Genomic DNA, 20,338 nt, shown 5'->3' on the forward strand with positions numbered 1-20,338 from the left:
AGCATCAGATTGTCTATAAATCACCTAAACAGGAAGACTCAAAGGCAGACTCTGGCCTGTTCTCTCCTGGGGAGTGGGAGTGCGAGTGCTTCCAGATTCCAGTGGGCTTGTCCATGATCCTGTAACTGACTGTGGACCCCCCCCCCCCTTCTGGCTCATCTCGCGCCCCCAGCCCTTCCCCCAACTCCATCTGGATGAAGCTCGTCTGCTGGACTTTTAATATGTAGTTGTAGATTTAGATAAGTTAAATTTCTCTAAGAGTTCGGGTACATCGCCTGTCCGTCCTGGGGGAGGATCCCTCCTTCATTTGGACACCCCTGAGGTTTCTTCTTTTTTTCCGGAATCCCTTTTTGTAGGAGTTTTTCTTTACGGAGAAGGGGCGGGGGGGTCTAAGGCAGTCCTTCTCAAATAGTGATGCAATGCCATGGGGGGGGGGTTTGACCCTGGGGAACAGGCTTTACGTTTTGCCGCGTAAAGTGTCATTGTACATCCACGGCAGCAGGTGGTGCTGTGGCGCGTTCATTGCCAAAGTCTGTGCAGGAGTCAAACTCCTGGGGAGACATTCTGGACTAAGTGACAGTGATGAACAGAGAAGCAGTGACAGACAGAAGTGAAGAGACAAACGAAAGTCTCCCAAAAGCTAAGACGAGGAAATATGACGAAGCTCATCTAGAGCTTGGATTCTCTGTGACGCCGGTGGGAGACGAGGAAAGACCAGTGTGTGTGTGTGTGTGTGTGTGTGTGTGTGTGTGTGTGTGTGTGTGTGTGTGTGTGTGTGTGTGTGTGTGTGTGTGTGTGTGTGTGTGTGTGTGTGTGTGTGTGTGTGTGTGTGTGTGTGTGTGTGTGTGTGTGTGTAAATGTTGACAGCAGACAGAAGCCAAATAAATGAAGACGTCACCTACAGACATGACATCCTCAACACGCCGACAATCATCCTGCTTTCCCAGCTGGACATTGAGCTGACAGTGGAGCTGTCGTGCTTCAAACATGGCTGTGTGCTCGTTGTAGCCGTCAATCATTACTTCATTGATGCGGTTCAGAAAAAAATCAGAACAATATTTAAATATATCTGTGCCACTGTGTTCATTTAATGTTATTTATTGATTGAATTATTTTTCTCAGGATCAAATGGTACCGTTGGTCAAAATGTTTCTAGTTTCTAGTTTAAATAATCTGATCTTATTTATAGTCACTGTGTGGGGGGCATTTTCTTTTTCCTGGGGGGGCTTTGCACTGGTCTAAGGGAAGGGATGTCGTTCTGTTTCTGCAGGTTCTTGTCTTAATTGTTGGTGCAGGTGAATGTAGCTTCTGAGCTGCTTTCTGAAGTTTTTCCTGTGCAGATGTTCCTACCTGGCCGTCCTGGAGGTCATCCTCCTCTTCTTCATCCATCTGCACAGAGGTTCCTCTGATGAGCTTCCTCCTCACAGACATGCAGCTGTTCTCCTCGCTGCAGGAGGAAGAGGTTCACATCAGGTTCTCCAGTCCTCCTATGGAGGCTTTCTGCAGCTTCATCCCAAACATCCAGACCTGAAGGAGAACTGCTGTCTGCAGAACTTGGACCAGTGGTCCCGACACTCTGGCCTGTTCTAAAACCACATGTTCCTCACTAACTAACTGTCGGAATATCTGGATCCTGCTGAGCCACAACCGCAAACTCTGGGTCCCACAGTTTTTAAACACATGATGTAATGACACTCGTGTTGCGTTAAAGGACCGTCAGCTGTCTGACAATCAAACGTAATGATCAGGAATTCTCAGCTTTCCGTGAAGATCACAGCTTACCTGATGCTCACCTGTGCTCCGGCTGCCGTGACAACTGGCGGCAGAAGAGCAGAAAAGTGGCGAATTCAGAATTAAAAAATGAAAAACGGGTCGTTAGGATAATGCTAGTCCGCACCGCGCATGAGCACGGGCTGGCATGGAAACTAACTAAAGCGAAAAGCTGCGAACATAGTCGGAAGTATCCGAATTCTGACGATACAACATCCAACCAAAGCGACCCGGAAGTGTTCGCCTCGCGGTCTGCGCTGCTGCCAAGAACTTTGCACAAAATTTAGAGAAGTTTTAAAGAATCGCGGTACTTCTCCTCACCGTCGGGCCGCCATGTTTATATCTATGTGTGCGGTCACGTGCTCATGACGTATGACGGGTCCCGCGTGCCGCTCTGTTGAAACAAAGCTCCTGCTTTCCCTCCCCACCGGAAGTCTTGGACGTTGCAGTTCCGGTGGAGACCGCTTGGTGTCAGAAGGGAGCAGGTCTTGATTCCCGCCCGTCTGGAAACCCAAGCTTTACATTATGAAGCTTTTTATGTGTATTGCTTCATTTTCTGCAAACAGACACTTTCATTTATTTATGATAACGCTGAAGGGCTTTTATTTCAATAAAGTAAGCTATTTCCATTTGATCGGATTCAGATTTCTGTGGCCTGAGTCAAAACGCGATTTAACAAAATAAAATCTTTTTTATTAAAAAAAATGCATTAAATATTGATGCTTTTACAATATTTGTAACTTAATCTGCAACTAATGACTCACTTCAAGTTAAAGCAGGTGTCCAGATCAAAGCAGCTTGGTTAACAGTTAACTTTCCTCTCAGATGAATGTTTAGTCTTTGAGAATGACCTGCTTTAATTTCAGCCGCACAATCACTCTTCACTGTCTGCAACCAAAAAAAAAACATTTTTCACATGAAGTGAATGAAGCCAAACCAGATAAGACAATTAATGCCGGAAAGTTATTTATATAGTCAGAAATCTTCCTCTCACGTCCCATTGTTACTTTGCAAACAGGAGCCACTGATCCAAGTTTTATGTGATAACCGTGTTTTGGTTAAAAAGCAACTCACATCATTTCAGCACTGACAAATCATATTTTCAAAAACTGAGGCATCCACAATAAAACAGCAAAGTGCAGTCTTGTCCTCCCCTGTGCAACTGCCAGTCTGCCACCGCCATCAACGCTCTCCTACAAGATCTGAGGACCAGGCCAGGGGCCAGTGACCAGGCAAGGAACCAGGTCAGGAAACAGGTCAGGGACCAGGTCAGAGACCCGGTCAGAGCTGAGGCCAGAGACCAGAGACCAGGTCAGAGACCAGGCCAGGGGCCAGTGACCAGGCAAGGAACCAGGTCAGGAAACAGGTCAGGGACCAGGTCAGAGACCCAGTCAGAGCTGAGGCCAGAGACCAGAGACCAGAGACCAGGTCAGATCTGCAGTCATAGTTTCTAATGAAACTGTGCCGGTTAGATGTGAAACAGAAAGTTCAGCTTAGGGGCAACAATCATTGACATCATTCAACTTGATGGTGAGAGTAAAGTTTTGTCAAACCAAAAACGTCACCTTGGAAAAATAAAACAAGGTGACACGACTACATCCAGCTTTGGGCTTTGGCTCCAGCATCTGTTGCATTTGCAGGACATTTCCATCAAATCCAATAGTTTGATGTGCAAACAGGACACAAAGTTTTTCACCGCTTTAGTTGCAGCAGCTGCATTCAAAACACGTTTTTCAAATCATACACAGAAGTGGCACATTCTGTGGAAAACATTTGTTTATGTGGATTCAATGCACAGAAACGTTACAATCAATCTAATCAGGGAGTGGGAGCAGCAGGAGCAGCAAAACCAAAAAAGGAGCCAGTTCTACAGTTCCTGGCCGTCACGTCTCCAGTATTTGGTTAGTTCGGCTTGGCAGTGAACCGGCCTCGCTAACGCTTGTTCATGCAGACGTTTGGGCTAAATGTGGCTAAAAGAGACGTCAGTTTGTGAAGTGACAGGCTGGTTAGTGCAAATAAGGATTTACTGCCCCACCTAACTAGCTAATTCATTTGTACTTTATGTTTGCATGCTTAGAACCACGAGGAGACAAAGTACTAGGATCAGCTGCAGGAATGCCGGACCGCCGCCATGACCGCCGCCGTGACCGCCGCCATGACCGTCTTCAGGGCTGAAAATGCTGAATGCTTTCATACATGCATAAGGAGAGAGGAAGACGCTTCCATGCAAACGTTAGCGAAATGCAGCTTAGGGTTGTCCTACCAATCAGCACAGAGACCAAAGTCTGTGAAACAGCGATGATCACGAGGTCAAGGCCGCCAGAACCTCTGTGAACTCAGCAGGAATCGGTTTGAGACAACAGCAGAGGGACTAAAGAAGGCGGAGCTTAATTTGGAGATGGGTTTCTAAGCTCTTGATGTGCAGAGAAGCTGCAATGCCGTTTACACAGCCTAAAATACCCCCCAGAGGGCAGGTGGAAGGCAGGTATACAGGGGGGTGTGGCAGATTAGAATGTGTTCAAAGCAAAGGTAAAGGTTTTTATTTACAACCTGCTCATTTTCCACCGCCAGGCCCCGCCTCCGCAGGAGCGCCAAGCTGTTTCACTTAATCCAGTTTGAAACCGAATTAACTGGAACACTTTCAAATGTTTCTTCACATCGATGTCTGGTTTCAGGCAGTAAAGACGCTGCTTATGGCGTCTTCCACAAGGGTCAGAGGTCAAGTCAGGATCAGGGTTTTGTCTGTTCTAACTGGAAGTCTACGGTTCCACGTTCCCCGTCACTGTGGGCCGTGGATGAATCATTGAAGTCAGATTAGATGTTTGATCCGATTTGATCAGTAGGTTTTGTCAAAACGCCATCCAAACATTGCGTCCGGGCCCAGACACGATCGAGTCAAACAGGAAGCAGATGTCTTTAAGGGGAAATAACGTACACGGATGGTCATTCTTCCTGCAGTTTTACAAAGGTCTGACCTGAAACCTCTGAACAGTCCAAAGAACCACAGCGTGACTAATTCTAGACGTTCCTGCGTTCTCTAAAGCGTGTGACGTGTCTTCTGAGCTCCTCAGAGGTACAGGAAGTCGCGGACCAGAGGAGGTTCAGCTGCACTAACCTGAAGCAGCTGAACCTCCTGATCCGGACATTCCTCATGATTGTTCCCGTCTCTATGGAAACCCTTCGGCCCGTTTCCTGCCAGATGCAGTGCTTCAGGTTTGTGCAGAAGTGTCGGAGCTACGTGGACCTCCAGCTCCTCTGGATCATGTCAGGGGTCTTCTGAAGAAAAGGGGAGGAGCTTAAATGTTTCTGTATTGCCCGTCTCTGCTGGGACGGTCCCGCTGTGCTGACAGACCGCTTTGGCAGTGATGGAAGGTCTTCATGCATGTCTCAGGAATGGGTCACATGCCCTCGGGCTCCTGGGCAGCCCGGGTGCAGTTGATGGCGTTGAACCCGGGCAGCGTGACCCGGCCGTGGGTGTAGATGTCGCGGTCGGCGCCCTGGTTCATCCGTTTGACCAGGTTCTTCTCGTACAGCAGCGGGTGGTAGGCTCCCAACGTGCAGGCGGCGTCGTAGAAGTGCTGGTAGTAATGGCAGAGCTCCGTCTTTCTCTTGGAGGGCAGGAACTCGTACACGTGCACCACCTCGCACAGTGACATCATCAGGACTGTGCCTGTGAGGAAACACAACAACAGCTGTTTTTAAACGTCCAAATGAAGCCAGTCTGCAGGACGGCGAGCGGTTAGAGCGCCATAAGAAGTGGAGCTTCCTAGTCTCTGAACCAGAAGAAGACATGGGGTGGAGGAAGCTTCTGCTCCACACAGGAATGTCTTAAAAGTTTAGTCAAAACTCCTCCATCTTCTGAACCGTGTTTGTTCCCTCCTGGAGCCTCTCCCAGCCACTCCTGGGTGAAGGCGGGGGACGTCCTGGACAGGTCTCCAGTCTGTTGCAGGGCCACAACCACACACCCATGCACACTCACAATCACACCTCTGGACAATTTAGAGACACCAATGAACCCATGAAGCATGTTATTGGACGGTGGGAGGAAGAAAAGCCACACATGCACTGGAGAACACGCTAACTCCACGCAGAAAGGGCCCCCATTGGTGTTCTGGTTCAGGTCCCCCAGCCAGGACTTGGTTTTTAGAGCCTTGCACGGACAAACCCCAACTATATTTCTGACCTTTGAACTCCCTACACTCCTGCACGTTCCTTGAGGTCCACTGATAAAAATCTTTTATGTTCCAAAGACTCGTTTTAAAACTGGGGGAGACGTCGCCTTTCAGGCAGTCGCTCTCCGACTTTGAAACGACCCCCCCCCCCCGTCTCTGCACCAGATTGACTCAGTCGAGTGTTTTAAAGCTTTAACTTAAGACATTTTTATTTAGGAGAGCTTGTAGCTGACTTTTACTTGTGTTCACTTCTGCCTGTTTGTTTGTTTCTATGCCTGTGTGTTTATTTGGGTATCGCTACTGATTTGAAATAGTTTTAACTTTGTGAGTTGCTCTCTGAGAAAAGTGCTTTAGAAATAAAGATTTACTTGCCGTAATTTCCGGACTATAAGCTGCTACTTTTTTCCTGCGCTTACAGCCCTGCGGCTTATTCAGTGACGCGGCTAATTTATGGTTTTAATTGGCGGCCGCCATGTACGTACTTTCAGACTCAGTGAATGGTTTGAATTCCTTATTTAACACTACGCACAAGTCATTTGTTTTTCAACACAGCATGGACCTTAGTTCAGGTCTTAGACACTTCAGTCATGGTTCAACAAAACGAAACACGCATGCCCGGCCGCATCCCAGAATCCTTTGGTGCCATTAGACCCAACGTGCACGTGATCGCCGCTACAATATGATGAAGCTTTCAAGTTAAAAGCAATCGTTAAAAGCAGCGTAAAAAAATCCACCATCACCAACGGGTTTGGAAAAGCCGGTCAGCTGCGTGACGGAGAGAACAGCGCATGGAGTGAATTTACCTCTGAGTCATAGTGACTCGGCTGGCTGCACGTAAATATGTGGGAATAACATCAGCCTTTATTTTGTCGGGACACGACTGGAAACACAAATTGACGTGATCGTTTTAACGGTTTCTAAGGACTGAGCGGAATTTTGCATTGAAAAGCTCACAGCGTCCGTGTGAGCTGGAGACATGTTCTGCTGCTGCTCATCACATAGAGCTGTGGGGCCGATGGCAGTCTGAAGGCTCCCACACGTAACAACGCATCCGCCCCTCATCCACAAAACGTTCAGTATTAAGCCCGATTGCTTTGCACAGACACGATTTGCTCCTCCCTGGAGCCGCCCTGGCCAGAGGTGAGAAGATAGGAAGGGGAGCGCGCGGGGCGAGCGCGGAGCGCAGAGGCATCCGCGGAGCAACAGTGTTGGTTGTAAAGGGAAACTTCTGACGCACGCGCCGCGCTGAGGCGCTGGTATCGCGCTGAGGCGCACGCTTTTCAGTCGCCGCTGCTTTATTTTACTGGTGTGTTTTTTTAACCAGCGCTGTTACTCCCATAACGCTGCCGTGACACAAGCGGAAGGAGAGCTTTTCCCGTTCACCCCTCTATGCACTGCTGATACTTCCTTATTCTTAAACACGTACAACAGAATGGCGAGCCGGGCGTTGGCCCCGCCTTTAGCCCCGAAGACTCATGGGAAAAGGGGAACCGCAGATGTAAATTTCCTCATCATAACTGAGGGATGTAATGTTGATTATATGGTTAGTGTTTGTAATTTTATGTATGATACCTAGATTGTCAATAAGTAAAAAAAACTTAAAAAAATGAATTAATAAAAAAACCATAACTGAGGAACTTGTGAACAGAATAGAGGTCCATGCTGTTTGGCAGATGTGGGTATAATCACATGCATGAACCTGAGGCAAAGCTGACTCCTCCCACTGTGTGCTAATGTATCACACTTACTCTGGGAGTCAGGATGTCACTTCTCAGGTTCACCATGTTGCCTACTACATGCAGCTTGTACTCCGACGCGGCTTGTATATATTTAAAAGTAGTTAAATACGTGAAAATGGGTGGGTGCGGCTTGTAATTGGGTGCGCTTTGTAGTCCGGAATTTACGGTACTTACCTGGACCAGGGGCCTTCTTAAGGCAAGAGCCACCCCCCCGTGCCCCAGGCTGCCGGCCCCTGGTGTCCACTCAGTGTTTCGGTTTCTAACACCCTGACTCAGACTGACTTTAGTACGGAACAGGAGAACCCGAAGTGACCGTACCGAGGAACCCAGATGAGGGCGGGTTCTTCTGGATGGACTCGGCCATGTTCTCCTGAACCTGCTGCCAGACCTGCCACTCAAAGCGAGGATGAAGGATGAAGAACGGCTGCTGAGGGTGGAGTCTTCGGTACCGCTGGTACTGGGCGAAGATGGGGTAATCGGTCCGGTTGAGCCACTGCAGGAGCCGAGCAGGAACGACAGAACCGGGAAAGAAAGTCAAACGGCTGCAAATAATTGATATTTCTACCAGAAAACAAGAAGATCTGAAGAACCAAAAAGCTGCTGAGTAGAATCCTGAAAGTTCCAAAAAACAAATGAACTCAATAAAAAATAGAATTACAAATGCTAAACATGAGCTTTGATGAACAACGTAGAACTATGCTACATAGAAGCATTTAGAAAGTCTAGTCTGTGGCAAAAGTGCTGATAGAAATGGAAATGATCCGCTAAAGAAATTATTATCCATCAGAAAAGAAGCTAAAAATGCCAAAACTCAACCAAAAGCTGGAAGCTGGAAATAATCAAATGGCTGAATAAAGCAGAACCTCTAATCTACTGAAGAGCTTTAAAGATGAGAAAATGAGAAAGAAGGAAAATAGTTTGAGGAAAATGTAGGAAAGGTCGGTGGGAAGAAAACAAACCTTTTATGTCAAGAAGCAAAACAGTTTCAGTCTTTCAAAGTTTTCATTGATAACAGAAACAGACAGAAAGTCTGGAAAGACGGAGGTGGAGCTTTAACCGGCCCTGAGGCTGAGAGTTCAGGGCTGTGCAAGGAAACCATGCAAACTCCACACGGAAAAAAAGAGCCGGGTTTGAACCAGGACCTCTCCCTGTGATGCAAGATTGCTGACCACTACACCACAGTAAAGTTCCTCAAACAAATACAAACAAAAATTCAAAGCAAACACATTTAGCATGTCCCAGAGGCCCCGCCCCTTTGATGGGTTCATTTCATAGACTGCATAATAGAACTGGACTGAGCGGTTGTGATGTCATCCAAAGGAAACGATTTTCCTTCCAGGGCCACTGGGCCACAGTCACTGAGGCTGGTGGTAGGAGAGGCTTTTGGCACAGGGGTCATGGTTGCTGATTTCAGGCTGGATGGGATTGCTGCCTGGGCCAGGGAGAGCTTAAAGATCTTTGTGAAGGTGGGGGCCAGCTGGTGGGCGCACGCCCTGAGCACTTTGCCAGGTACTCCATGGGGGCCAGCAGCCTTCTTGGGGTTCACTGCCAGGAGCCCCCGTCTGACGTCGTGCTCCTGTACAGTGAGTGGAGGTGTGCTGGGGTCGGTGGGGGTTGGGGTGGATTCATAGCGAGCAAAGAAGCAGTGTAACTCCTCTGCCCGTGTAGCATCTGGACACATCACAGCCTCTGAAGTTGGTGATGTCCTGGATGCCCCGCCATACTTCTGGTGGATTGTTGCTGGATATGTGGCCCCCCATGCGCGTCCCGGGGTCTGCCTTGGCTGCTTTGATTCCTCTCAGGCAGCACTTTATGATCAGGTGAACCTCGGCCGGCTTCACCTCTAAAGGAAACCACTTTTGGGGTTTTTGACAAAACCTTCAGTCAGGACGTCCAAAGTCTGGACTGTTATGAAGAGTGGCTTAAAGGCGTTGTTCTGAAGTTCGCCACAAGAGGGCGCGGCAGTTTTTTGAGTTAATAAAATCATAATTTGAAAGCAGAGGTGAACAGAGGAGCAAATGGCGAAGTTTCCAGAGCAGTTCAGTTTAATTGGCTCGTGTGTGCGTCCATGAGAGCGGTGAGCCCATTTTTCATGTTTATATTAGGACAAAATATGTTGTTTATTGGTGTGGACATTTTGGGAGCCGGTTTAGCTCGTGCTGGTTTGCGGCACCTTCCGTCCGTGAAACCAGGGTTCAATTCCGGGCTGCTCCCTGTTCCCCTCTCTACCTCTGTGCCGGTCCCAAGCCCGGTTGCTTTGAGAGGGTTGCGTCAGGAAGGGCATCCGGCGTAAAACATTGCCAAGTTTACCATGCGACACGTTCGCTGTGGCGACCCCTGATGGGAAAAGCCGAAAGAGAAACAACAACATTGGTGTGGACATTTTCTGCTAACTTAACAAGTTAAGCTAGTTTTGGTTAGAAGTTTATTGGATGTATTCAGCTCCTACAATTATAAGTTTTCTTGGTATAATATTTTCAGTATTGATGCTATCGAGGTTTGTGGAATGTTATTAAGACTTATTATTATTGAATTTGGTTTATTATAATTGTATTATTTGTTTTCTTCATTCTGTGTTTAGAACCACACACACACACCTAAACCCAAACCAGAAATATACATGTGCTGGACTGTAAAGCCAAACCCAGATTAAAGAAGGAACAGAAAGAAAGTCATCCTCTGGTCTGTCATTGCTTGGGAGAATACACACACTTGACCAGTGTGCTCTCTGCGATCATCCACATCCGAAACCCTTAGTAAAGACTGAAGTCTTCAATACAGGACGCTGCTGTCCAGAACCTTCTCCACGCCTTTGTGGCATTCTGCTGGAAGACGACGCCCTCATGCAGGTGATCAGTAAAGAGGAGTCTATACGCTACCTGTGTGAGGTCCGAAGAGAAGGGGGCGGGGTCCCAGGCCACCAGAACACCTGAGCTGTACAAGGAACTGGACAGGAAGCGGTATTCTTCAGACGCCATCACCTGGAAAACAGTTCAGCTTTATGGGATGTTTTGAAGCAGCTCCCTGCACTACCATGTCTCTTCCTCCAGGGGGAGCCACAGAACCGGCTTCAGAGCAGAGGACCATTGTTGACCCAGTGGGAAATGTTCTACTGACCCAAAACACACGGTTTCATGCAAAGTGACGTCACTCAAAATAAATGCAGGGATGCATTTAGTTTAGAAAAAGGTTCTGGTTTATTTAAAAATAAAAATACAATTAGAGGATCTTTTAATTAAAAAAATTAAAAATTAAAAAAAATCCTGAAGTCCAGCAGAAGAACCATCAGATTCTCCCCATGTTGGACTCAACCTGCTGATCACAGGTCACCCAAAAGCTGAGTCCCTGATTGGCTGGCGTCCCTGCCAAAGTTCAGATTTATAAACTCTGGACGTGCCGCACCCGACGCAAGTTCTGCTGGACGGCTCTGCGGCGCCAATCACATCTGTGTGAACGCAGCTTCAGAAACGTCGATTATTCGTGAGAAAAACGAGTTTGATGAAAATGGCAGCAGAAACCGTGAAAGTGAAACCAAAAGACTTGCGTGAGTCTAGATTAGACTCCGGTTAACGTGTCGAACATAAAAACTCCCCCAGGACCAGAAAACCCGTCAAATCACGAAGCAAAACGTTAGAACTCAAGTCTCTAAAGCAGGGGTGTCAAACTCATTTTGGTTCAGGGGCCACATTCAACCCGTATGATCTCAAGTGGGCCGGATCAGTAGCGTAAAGGCAAAACAAAGCTTTATTCTTGTTTTTTTACTCAATTGGAAAACATGCCTCAACCAAAATGGTAGCCTAATCATTTCTCATTACACATTCATTCACAGAGGCCAATGGATCTTAAATCAAATTAATTTCACTTATATGAACATAAACCAACTAGATGAACCAAATATTGGTTCATTCAATTTTATACAGCCTGAATATATTAAATCTGACACTGAAGCAATCCTGACAATAAATTCAAGAGGGGCTACAGACAAAAATGAAACATCTTCCTAAAATGTAAACGTCCAAACGATGACAAAATGACACTAAATTAAACTTGCAAACATTTGTGAGAATCAGAGTTTGGAGTTAACCTCCTTTCTCTCCTGAAACTTCACCAGACCGTCAATATCAGGATTCAGATCCTGTGCAGAAACACATTTACTGTCATTCAAGTGTGCAATACACAATGATATGTCCATTATTATTATCATTCATTATTATAAGAATCTTTTCCTGGTTTCTGCCTGAGTTTTGTGGCAACACCTGCCTTCTTTCTGACCTTTAATGGGGCGCCATCAGTGACCAAAATTACTTCATGTGACCAGTTCACTTCAACATTGTCCAGCACAGTAACTACAGAGCTGACTATGTCATCAGCTGTTGTTGTGTCCATCAACTCCAGAAACTCCGCTGTGACGTCACTTCATCACCTCTAATAAATATGCACAGCTGTACACATCTGTCATGTTGGTGCTTTCATCAATAGTGACTGAAAATACAATAAATGACTGGATTCCTTCATATGGCTGCCCATGTTTCCTCAGAGATGTTGGATCTGATCGTAATTCTTGACAGACTCGTGTTTAAGGTCGACTGCTTTTTGGGAACAAGACTTCTGCAGCCTTCAGCATTTTTCAATAAGTTCACCATCAGAAAATGGTTTGGATGTTTGCTCCAACTTGTCTGCAATAAGGTAGCTAGCTTTCACTGCTCCATCACTGACGTCACGGCTGCAGTAAATCCAGATGGTTATTTATCGGTCCAGCTAATAGTTGATAAATCTTTTTTTTTTTTAACTGCAAATGGTGAAACTTTTCTTTGTGGAGAGTCTCATAGTGGAGCTGAATGTTATATTCTTTCAGCACTGCAACCTGTTGATGACATACCAAGCATGCAGGTTTGCATTCAGCTCCGTGAACAAATAAAACGTTTTCCATTTTCCTGGAAAGCTCAGGACTTCACTTCAACCTTTTTTTCCTTTTTGACAACATTTTGGTCATTAGGGTGTCACTACTGATCATCCTTCAGTGGTGAGGCTCACAGGGAACCAAACTACTGCCTACCCAGACACAGAGCTGTTAGGTTTCGCTTTTGGCACATGCAGAGTAATGTTGTTTCACCTGTTAAGCTTTTCCTTTGCTCCCCCTAGTGGTGGAATTGTGCATTTCGGTTATTTCTTTAAAAAATCTTAACTCGCCACAGGAATGGACTAGAAACTTGCTTTCTTTTTTAACCATTCTTGTGATTTTTATTTTTCATGTGTGGGCCGGACTAAACCACCTGGCGGGCCGGACACCGCGGGCCATATGTTTGACACCCCTGCTCTAAAGTTTGATTTATTTAGGGTTCTGATCAAACAGAACCGAGAAGGTTGGTTCTGACGTTTTGGCCTGAATCCACGAGCCGCTTTCCTGCTTACCTGCGAGTTGATGAGGCGCATGGTGGTTTTGGAGCCAACGTCCTTCTCAAAGCCGCTGGTGGGGGCGGCGTTGAAGCGCATGACGGCGTCGTGAGAGTCTGCGGCCAAAAAGAAAAGACGGTCAAGCTGGTTCTGCTCAGAACCTAAGGATGGTGGGACCAATCCTGTCAGAGAGTCTAGACCAAATCATGACCCCCCCCACCAAAAACATGATGCGCTGCAGGAAGACGTGAACCCCTTCCATAAGGGTGGAAGCTGGTTCCAGAACCGCAGAACTGAGGTGGATGTGTGGGACTCGTCACCTATCTCTTTGCCCAGTCCCGAGTGGCGCAGCGAGCCGGCCGATGACACGACGGCGCAGCTCTTCAGCGGTCCGAGCTCGGAGGTCAGCTGCTGTGCTGGAAGCTGGGGGGCCCAGGGCAGCATGGAGAACGGGTGCAGGTCTGAGGTCAAGGACAACACCTCCACTTTACGCTTGAGCTGACAGAGGAGCTCCGGACCGCTCAGCTTGAGTCGCCTGGTGCCGCCGGCAGGACCTGAAAGCTTCACTCCATATTTATTCATGGCCTGGAAGAAGAACGATAAAAAGAAAATGAAAAGCGCATTCTTTGCGAGAAAAGATGGTACGTCCCAGTATGTTCTGACCGACACAGGACGCAGCTCAGAACATCAGTAAATATGAGCCTTTGCTTCTGCGTTTCATCTGGATCTCCATCCAGAACTTCTCCTCCTCCTCCACCTCTCATCCTACCTTGGGGGTCATAACCACTGACGACCTTCACCATCAGATCTCTATCTTCCATTGTCAGACTCCTCCACCTCTCTGACACTCTCTTCACCTCCAGAACATTCTTATCAAACTCCTTCTTCAGGATCTCCTCCTCCGTTCCTCCTTCCATCCTTACCACGATCACACATCTTGAAGTTGCTTCGATCAGCTTTGCTCTCTTTCCATCTGGTCTCCTGAACCTACAGGAGATCCACTGTCCTTCTGTCCCTCGTCTCCACTGACTCCACTGAGGTTCTGCTCCAAGTCCTTCACTCCTGATCACATGGTCCTCCTCTCCTCCTTCCACCAATAGTGGAAGAAGGAGAGGAGGCAGTCCAGTTTTCTGTAGGATAACAGCACCGGCGCTGCCTGTTATAGATGATTCTGCTCGGACATCGTGAGTTCTAATGGACCCTCCATTATAAAAAACAGAGCTGCTTTTCCTAGAACAGGTGAGTCAAACAGGTGAGTCACAGGGTTCAGTGTCTGCTAACGTTGTGCCCCTCCAGGACGTTCTCACCTGGTAGTTCTGCACCACCTTCTTCATTCTGCTGCTGAGTCTGCTGCTCGACATCTCATCGTCCCAGACTTCACCCAAAAGCCCGTGGGGTCCAAAGAACTCCGCCTCCCTCGCTTTTCCACTCAACTCCCCCCTCCGCCGACCTGTGAACAGGGTTTGTATTGCTCGGGAGAGGGGGCGGGGCAGAAAACTGGCCAGAAATCCAGAAGACCCTGATGTTCTGGACGTTTGTTTTGGAGCAGACGTTCTGCCTTCATGGGAGCGGTTCAACGAGGATAGGACGGGGATCGGACGGCGAGGATCCCCAGGTACGACACCTGGGAGCTTCTGAGGGTCGATGGGCATGTGTTTGGCTCCGCCCCTTAACACCTGAAAAGAAAAAAGTCCAAGTGAATTCTCCCCAGCATGTCATCTGACAGTAGGATAGATCCTTCTCTGACCTTAGTGACCGAGTGTGCACGAGGCTGAGCGCGGGTTCGAGCTCGCACGCCAAAGATGGCGTCGGTGACGGGCACGCTGTTTTCAGCACAGATGGCATAGAGGAGAGCCATGCAGAGGCAGAAGAAGGCCATGCACATGGCTCCACGGCGAGCTCTGCGCCTCAGACGCCACAGCAGGCTGACTCTGTCCACGGCCGCTCCCGGAATCTGGAGAGGAAGCAAAAATGTTCTGGAAAAAAGCTCTGCATCCATGCATTTGTTACGTCGAGGCTGGATTACTGTAACTCCTTGTTAGCAGCGTGTCCTAAGAGTTCCTTAAGAAGTCTCCAGCTTGTTCAGAACGCAGCAGCTAGATTGTTAGCAGGAACTAGCAGAAGAGATCACATCACTCCTGTGTTAGTTTCACTTCACTGGATCCCAGTTGATTCTAGAATCAAGTTCAAGATCCTCCTGTTAACCTATAAGGCCTTACATGGAATGGCCCCGTCCTATATTAAGGACCTCATAGTCCCTTACCATCCAATGAGAACACTTCACTCACTAAATGCAGGACTGCTTGTGGTTCCTAGAATTAGTAAAAGTACGGTTGGAGGTAGAGCGTTTAGCCACCAAGCCCCTGTCTTATGGAATAAACTCCCAGCTCATGTAAGAGAGGCCGACTCAGTTTCTACATTCAAAGCTAGACTGAAAACATTCCTCTTTGGACAGGATTATTGTCAGACTAGTTAGTATTCAGAGATTATTTAACTTAATGTTAATTTGTTTAAATTAAACTTAATAATAACTATTTGTTTTAAAAGGCTGCTAGAAGTTGAATCTGGGGTAACTATGGTGCACTGGGGTTCTGTCCTCTTTTCTCACCTACTTCTACCCTTCCTCTCCTCTATTCTTGATCATAATTCATCATTTAGTTCTCCATGTCTCTGTTTGGTGCAGTGATTCATGTATTGTCCCTCTTTCCCTTTCCCCTCCTGGGGAGTGGGAGTGCTTCCAGACTCCAGTTGGCTCATCCGTGCTCCAGTTCCTGACCGTTTACCTCGTCTCTGCTCCTGCTCCTACACCTGGCTGTGGTTCCTGTCTCCGGCTCGACTCGCGCCTTTGACTGTCCCCCCAAGCACGGCTGGATGAAGCTCGTCTGCTGGACTTTTATATATGTAGTTGTAGATTTAGATAAGTTAATTCTTCTCTAAGAGTTCTGGTAAATCGCCTGTCCGTCCTGGGGGAGGATCCCTCCTTCATGTGGGCACCCCTGAGGTTTCTTCGTTTTTTCCGGAATCCGGTTTTTTTGGGAGTTTTTCCTTACCGTGAAGGGGGGTCTAAGGGCAGGGATGCCAGTATAGCTTAGTCAGTTTGTTAGTTCATTTTAGTATTTTTCTATTGAACTCTTTGTATTCGTGATCCTTTTGATTTCATGTTTTACTTCGAAGCCCATCGAGACGACTGTTGTTGTGATTTTGGGCTATACAAATAAAATTGAATTGAATTGAATTAAACGGTCATTTGATTTATTCTTTTGTTCTCACTTTTGTCAGAAGATTTAGATCGCAGTTGTCTACGTCTGAACAATGCGGTCGTCTCCATTAGAAAACCGCAGTTCTGCAGCATCAGAGCTCCGAGAACTGCATCCATCTGCAGGTTGAAACCATCTGAACTTCTTTAAACAAACAGAATCGACTTTGCAAAGTCCTCCATGTTGGAGAGAAACCGAGGAACAGGAGAACCTGGTCTTCTAGGATCCAGTGGGCATTTTTCCACCCCCCCGACTCCATCTTTTCTCATCCATGGATGCAAGGGTTCAACGTTCCTCTGTCCTCGCCACAGCGGCGTTTCACCGGATTACAGCCAAACTCCTCCCATGGGATCCGATGGTCACTTACAGGCCGTAGGTGGACTGATCTGGACCGATCCGGATCATGACATCAAAGTCAATATAGTTTTGTTGGGTTTCAGCCGTGAACGGAATCAGCAAGACGGGAACTTCCTGCTGGATGGATTCAGGAATGTCGGAAAACATTCCCACACTAATGTGTTTCTTCCGGGTTATTCCGTTTGAAATAGCTGCCCCCCCTCCCCACAGTGAGGGGGGGGGGGGGTTGATGGAGTCCTTGTTTAGTTTAGAACATTGTTCTTCAGAAAAGAGAAGCTATTTTGAGAGCAAAGGAAGGCGTTGCCACGGCAACTTCTTTCACAGCAGTTTAAAGAGACGATGGGGGGGGGGGGGGGGGGGGTCATCTGGTTCTCATGCGAGCAAAAGCAGCAGAATGGGGGGGACCACAGAAACTCCCTGCAGCTGAAGGTGAGGTGCTGGACACCCCCATATTGTTAACCCCATGAATGTGGGGGGGGCGCAGGTGATACTACACACACAGTCACACACCATCTACACAACTACTTACAAGTAGCTGTGTAACGATTCATTTGAACAAGGATTCGGTTCACTTCCAATAATAACTGCTAATGTTAGGTTGAGGGTGTGAGGGCTGTAAGCTAGCAGGACAGAGTGTAAACAAAGAGCTCTCAGTTAGGGTGGGGTTGCTCTGCACCAACAGTTCCACCCACAACTCTTGAGGTGAATCTCTAATGAACTCCTGCCGCTCTGCAGAAACTACGTCCTAAAAAACGACACGGGTTTTTGGATTTCGCTTTAAAAACAACATCATCGAAACAAAAAGACGACTTGGAACACTTTGAAAATACATCAGAAGATGATCGGAGTGGGACTTATAGCGTCACCATGGCAACATAGTGACGAATGGGTGACGGGGTGTGTGTGGGGGGGCATTACCTTGTAGGCCATGGTGGTGGGGGGAGCAGCAGCTCAGAGAAGCTTCTTCCTAGATTCTGTGGAGGAAACAGACGTTAGCTTAACCACTGATGATGTCATCACGTTACACCTGCTCATGGGGGGGGGGGGGGCAGCAGCAGATTAACACATCCCAATTCTCCACAAGGTCAGTCTTCACCTGAATCTTTGCTCAGAGGAAAAGGTTCCAGAAAACACGTCTGAGCATTTTTGTTTGATGTAAACAGAACCAGCAGAACCAGAGCTCTGAACCTTCTGATCCAGGACTCTTTGGTTTGGATGTTTAGAATCACCTGAAGCTCTGATGTACAGAAACGGAAGACACTCCCCCCTCCCCTCCGGTCACCTGTGCGGGACTCACCTGGCCCTGTGCAGATCCACAGGACTCGCTTGTTCCACGGAACCGGGACGGACTCGGAGAACATCCTCGCTGATGACCCGTGCATGAGCAGCTTCAGTGCGCGCGCGCGGTGGATTTGCGGTTTGGTGTTGCGCCAGATTCTGCCCCCCCCTCCCGGAGGTTTTCTCCGTCGACGCGCGCGCCCAGCGGTGTCTCGGTCCCCGCTAATCCCGCGCAGGCCGAGTCTGGATGGGGGCTGCAGGTTCTCTACCCCCCCGCAACGATCTACATCACACGATGTAGATTGCTGCAAGCGTCAAGCTCGTGCTGCGTTTCCGGCGAGATTTTCACAATAAGAGCTCTGCAGCTTTGTGCTTGTGCCCTGATGCAGACACGTGACCGTCAGGACGTTCAGTCATCAGGGTTTTTATGAATTTATTTCTAACCAACATGCTTTTAACACCTGAAAACACGCACGCGCACCATCTGACACGCTACTGAAGAACAGCAGAGTGAAGCAAAAAGCATTAACTTCAATAGATGGTTCAGCCCCGCTGAACCCAAAGCTCTGCGGGTTCGGGTGGAGATGCAGTGCAGGAATGAAATTCTGACCTTTTATCACCTCATGAGTGTGAAATCTGCGCACAGGCTGCTGTGGTGCAGTGGTCAGTGTCCTCAGGGATCGACCCTGTTCCCGGATGAAGCTTTACTGTGAAGAGCAGGAACCGTGGCGTCTCTCCACATCTGCGGCCTGAATCTTTCCAGCTTCACTAAACGCAGAAGCCAAGAACTTTCCTGCACAAAATGGGGCCGATGGTTTGGCGCTCGCAGCATTTTGCAGACATGATCTGACCTGAACCTCAGCAGGAAGAGGATTTCCCACATGTAGCATTTCAGGAGTTTTTCAACAACATTGCACGTATGTTGCAACCCAGAAAGTTATATAATCAAAGAGAAATATATACAAAAAGCCCATATTTGTTTATGATTTTCCTGAACCAACATATAAAAAGAAATCAAAGAAGATTGAAAAAGCCCTCAAACCTTCTGGCCCATTCGAGACAAAGACACATGACAGGTTTCCCGTGGATAATGTCGTCTGCTTTTGGTGTCAGACACTCGTGTTTAACCTTTCAGACCTTCATGACCTTTAACCTTGATATTAGACCAAAACATCAAGGAAGATCTGACCCAAAGAGCAGATTTGAAGCAAAACTGGTCCTCGGCTGGAACCGGTGAGACGGAAGCCCACGGTTAACTCGATGACGTCATCATGGGGGTCAGTGTGCGTACACAGGTATCAGTGGTCATCTGTCCGCTTGGAGCGAAAGCTGAAAGTGAAATCTCGCCATTACCAAAGCAGTCAGCCCAGCTTCCCCTTTTCCAGGAGGAATAGGTTAAATCTGACATCCCCGACGATTTACGGCGGGACCTCGTGGCGCAACGGTAGCGCGTCTGACTCCAGATCAGAAGGTTGCGTGTTCAAATCACGTCGGGGTCAGAAGTGTAATCATTTTTGTACTTCCTCTTTTTTACATTTTTGTTTGTTTGTGCCGAATAAGGCTAAAAATACAAAATATCATGGCAAAGGAAAGGTGTAGCAGACTGTGGAGAGAGCAGCCAGAGACGGACAGGAGGCAGAGATGGAGATGCTGAGGTTGTCTCTAAAACCAGGATGGATCAGGAATGAGTCCATCAGAGGATCAGATCAGATCTGGAGATCCATGCAGGGAAGCAGAAGGAGACGTTTGAGAGGAGGAACAGTGATGGTGAAAGGATGCTGAGGGGGGAGCTACAGGAAAGAGGAGGACCAAAGAGGAGGTTGACAGTTCCTGCTAACTGGCTCTATTGCATAATGAGCACATTTTGCATCAAGCCTTTTGGGGGAAAATGGTAGAGCAATCAACACAAATAAACTCTTGGTCTTTGTTTGATAGTGTTTAAGCTGTTGATTATCAAAACTTTTATTTCAAGTGAATTATCCCCGTTGCATTTGGGTGTCTGGTTTGCAGGTCGTCTACTGTTGCCTCCCCTTTTTCATGTTTTTTCTCCTTACAGTTCCACACAAGCCCCACCCCTTTCAGGTTGGATTCTTCACCATCGCGTCCTGACCAAAACACTCCAATGAAGTTAGCCTTAAAACTAGAGGCAGAGTGAAGCCTCGTGAAGAGTCATGAAGCACTAAGGTTTGGTATCAACTTTAGTGACGGTGACACCTGGTGGATATCTGAAGCCATGGCAGCCTCTAAAGAGCAGGATCAAACGCGGTTTCAGTCCGTGTGCGATTCAAGTGGTTTTGTGTTGTGTTCTCTTTGTGTTTGAAGGAAAACCTCCAAAGACAACAGTTTGGGTTTGAGGAATTCTATGGTTGCT

General features: G+C 47.6%; 2 protein-coding genes, 1 long non-coding RNA gene and 1 other non-coding gene across 9 annotated transcripts in view; 2 read left to right on the forward strand and 2 right to left on the reverse strand.

The window, feature by feature from the left end:
- The window catches only part of uimc1 (ubiquitin interaction motif containing 1), a 41,830-nt gene extending 39,691 nt beyond the window's left edge, over positions 1-2,139 (reverse strand). For 3 of the 5 annotated variants that reach the window (XM_023962919.2, XM_023962918.2, XM_023962916.2), the window contains exons 1-2: positions 1,783-2,139; positions 1,351-1,447 (exon numbers count right to left, since the gene is read on the reverse strand). In XM_023962919.2, the coding sequence (XP_023818687.1) occupies positions 1,351-1,431 (81 nt within the window). In that variant the 5' untranslated portion in view covers positions 1,432-1,447; positions 1,783-2,139. The remainder of the gene's footprint in view (positions 1-1,350; positions 1,448-1,782) is intronic. The other 2 variants (XM_078930921.1, XM_023962917.2) reach the window with 1 other exon arrangement.
- Positions 2,140-2,218: 79 nt separating this feature from the next.
- Positions 2,219-3,642, forward strand: LOC144983731 (uncharacterized). The gene is made up of 2 exons (XR_013647509.1): positions 2,219-3,081; positions 3,199-3,642. It is a non-coding gene; the product is annotated as an uncharacterized LOC144983731 (long non-coding RNA).
- On the reverse strand, positions 3,529-18,364 carry st6gal1 (ST6 beta-galactosamide alpha-2,6-sialyltranferase 1). Of its 2 annotated transcripts, XM_011473262.4 has the most exons (9): positions 17,987-18,364; positions 17,608-17,663; positions 14,823-15,029; positions 14,383-14,751; positions 13,396-13,660; positions 13,094-13,191; positions 10,561-10,662; positions 8,000-8,174; positions 3,529-5,440 (listed from the first exon to the last, which is right to left on the reverse strand). In XM_011473262.4, the coding sequence occupies exons 2-9, from the start codon at positions 17,617-17,619 to the stop codon at positions 5,169-5,171; spliced, it is 1,500 nt and encodes a 499-aa protein (XP_011471564.1). In that variant the 5' UTR covers positions 17,620-17,663; positions 17,987-18,364; the 3' UTR covers positions 3,529-5,168. The 2 variants fall into 2 exon arrangements, with proteins under 2 accessions (XP_011471564.1, NP_001098241.1); NM_001104771.1 differs by lacking the exons at positions 17,608-17,663; positions 17,987-18,364 and having other exon boundaries at positions 5,169-5,440; positions 14,823-15,074.
- A 1,030-nt stretch (positions 18,365-19,394) lies between these two features.
- Positions 19,395-19,466, forward strand: trnaw-cca (transfer RNA tryptophan (anticodon CCA)). The gene has a single exon. It is a non-coding gene; the product is annotated as a tRNA-Trp (tRNA).
- Positions 19,467-20,338: the final 872 nt, after the last annotated feature.

Source organism: Oryzias latipes, chromosome 14, assembly GCF_053564925.1.
Source record: "Oryzias latipes strain Hd-rR chromosome 14, Olatipes_Hd-rR_3.1".
Taxonomy (NCBI): domain Eukaryota; kingdom Metazoa; phylum Chordata; class Actinopteri; order Beloniformes; family Adrianichthyidae; genus Oryzias; species Oryzias latipes.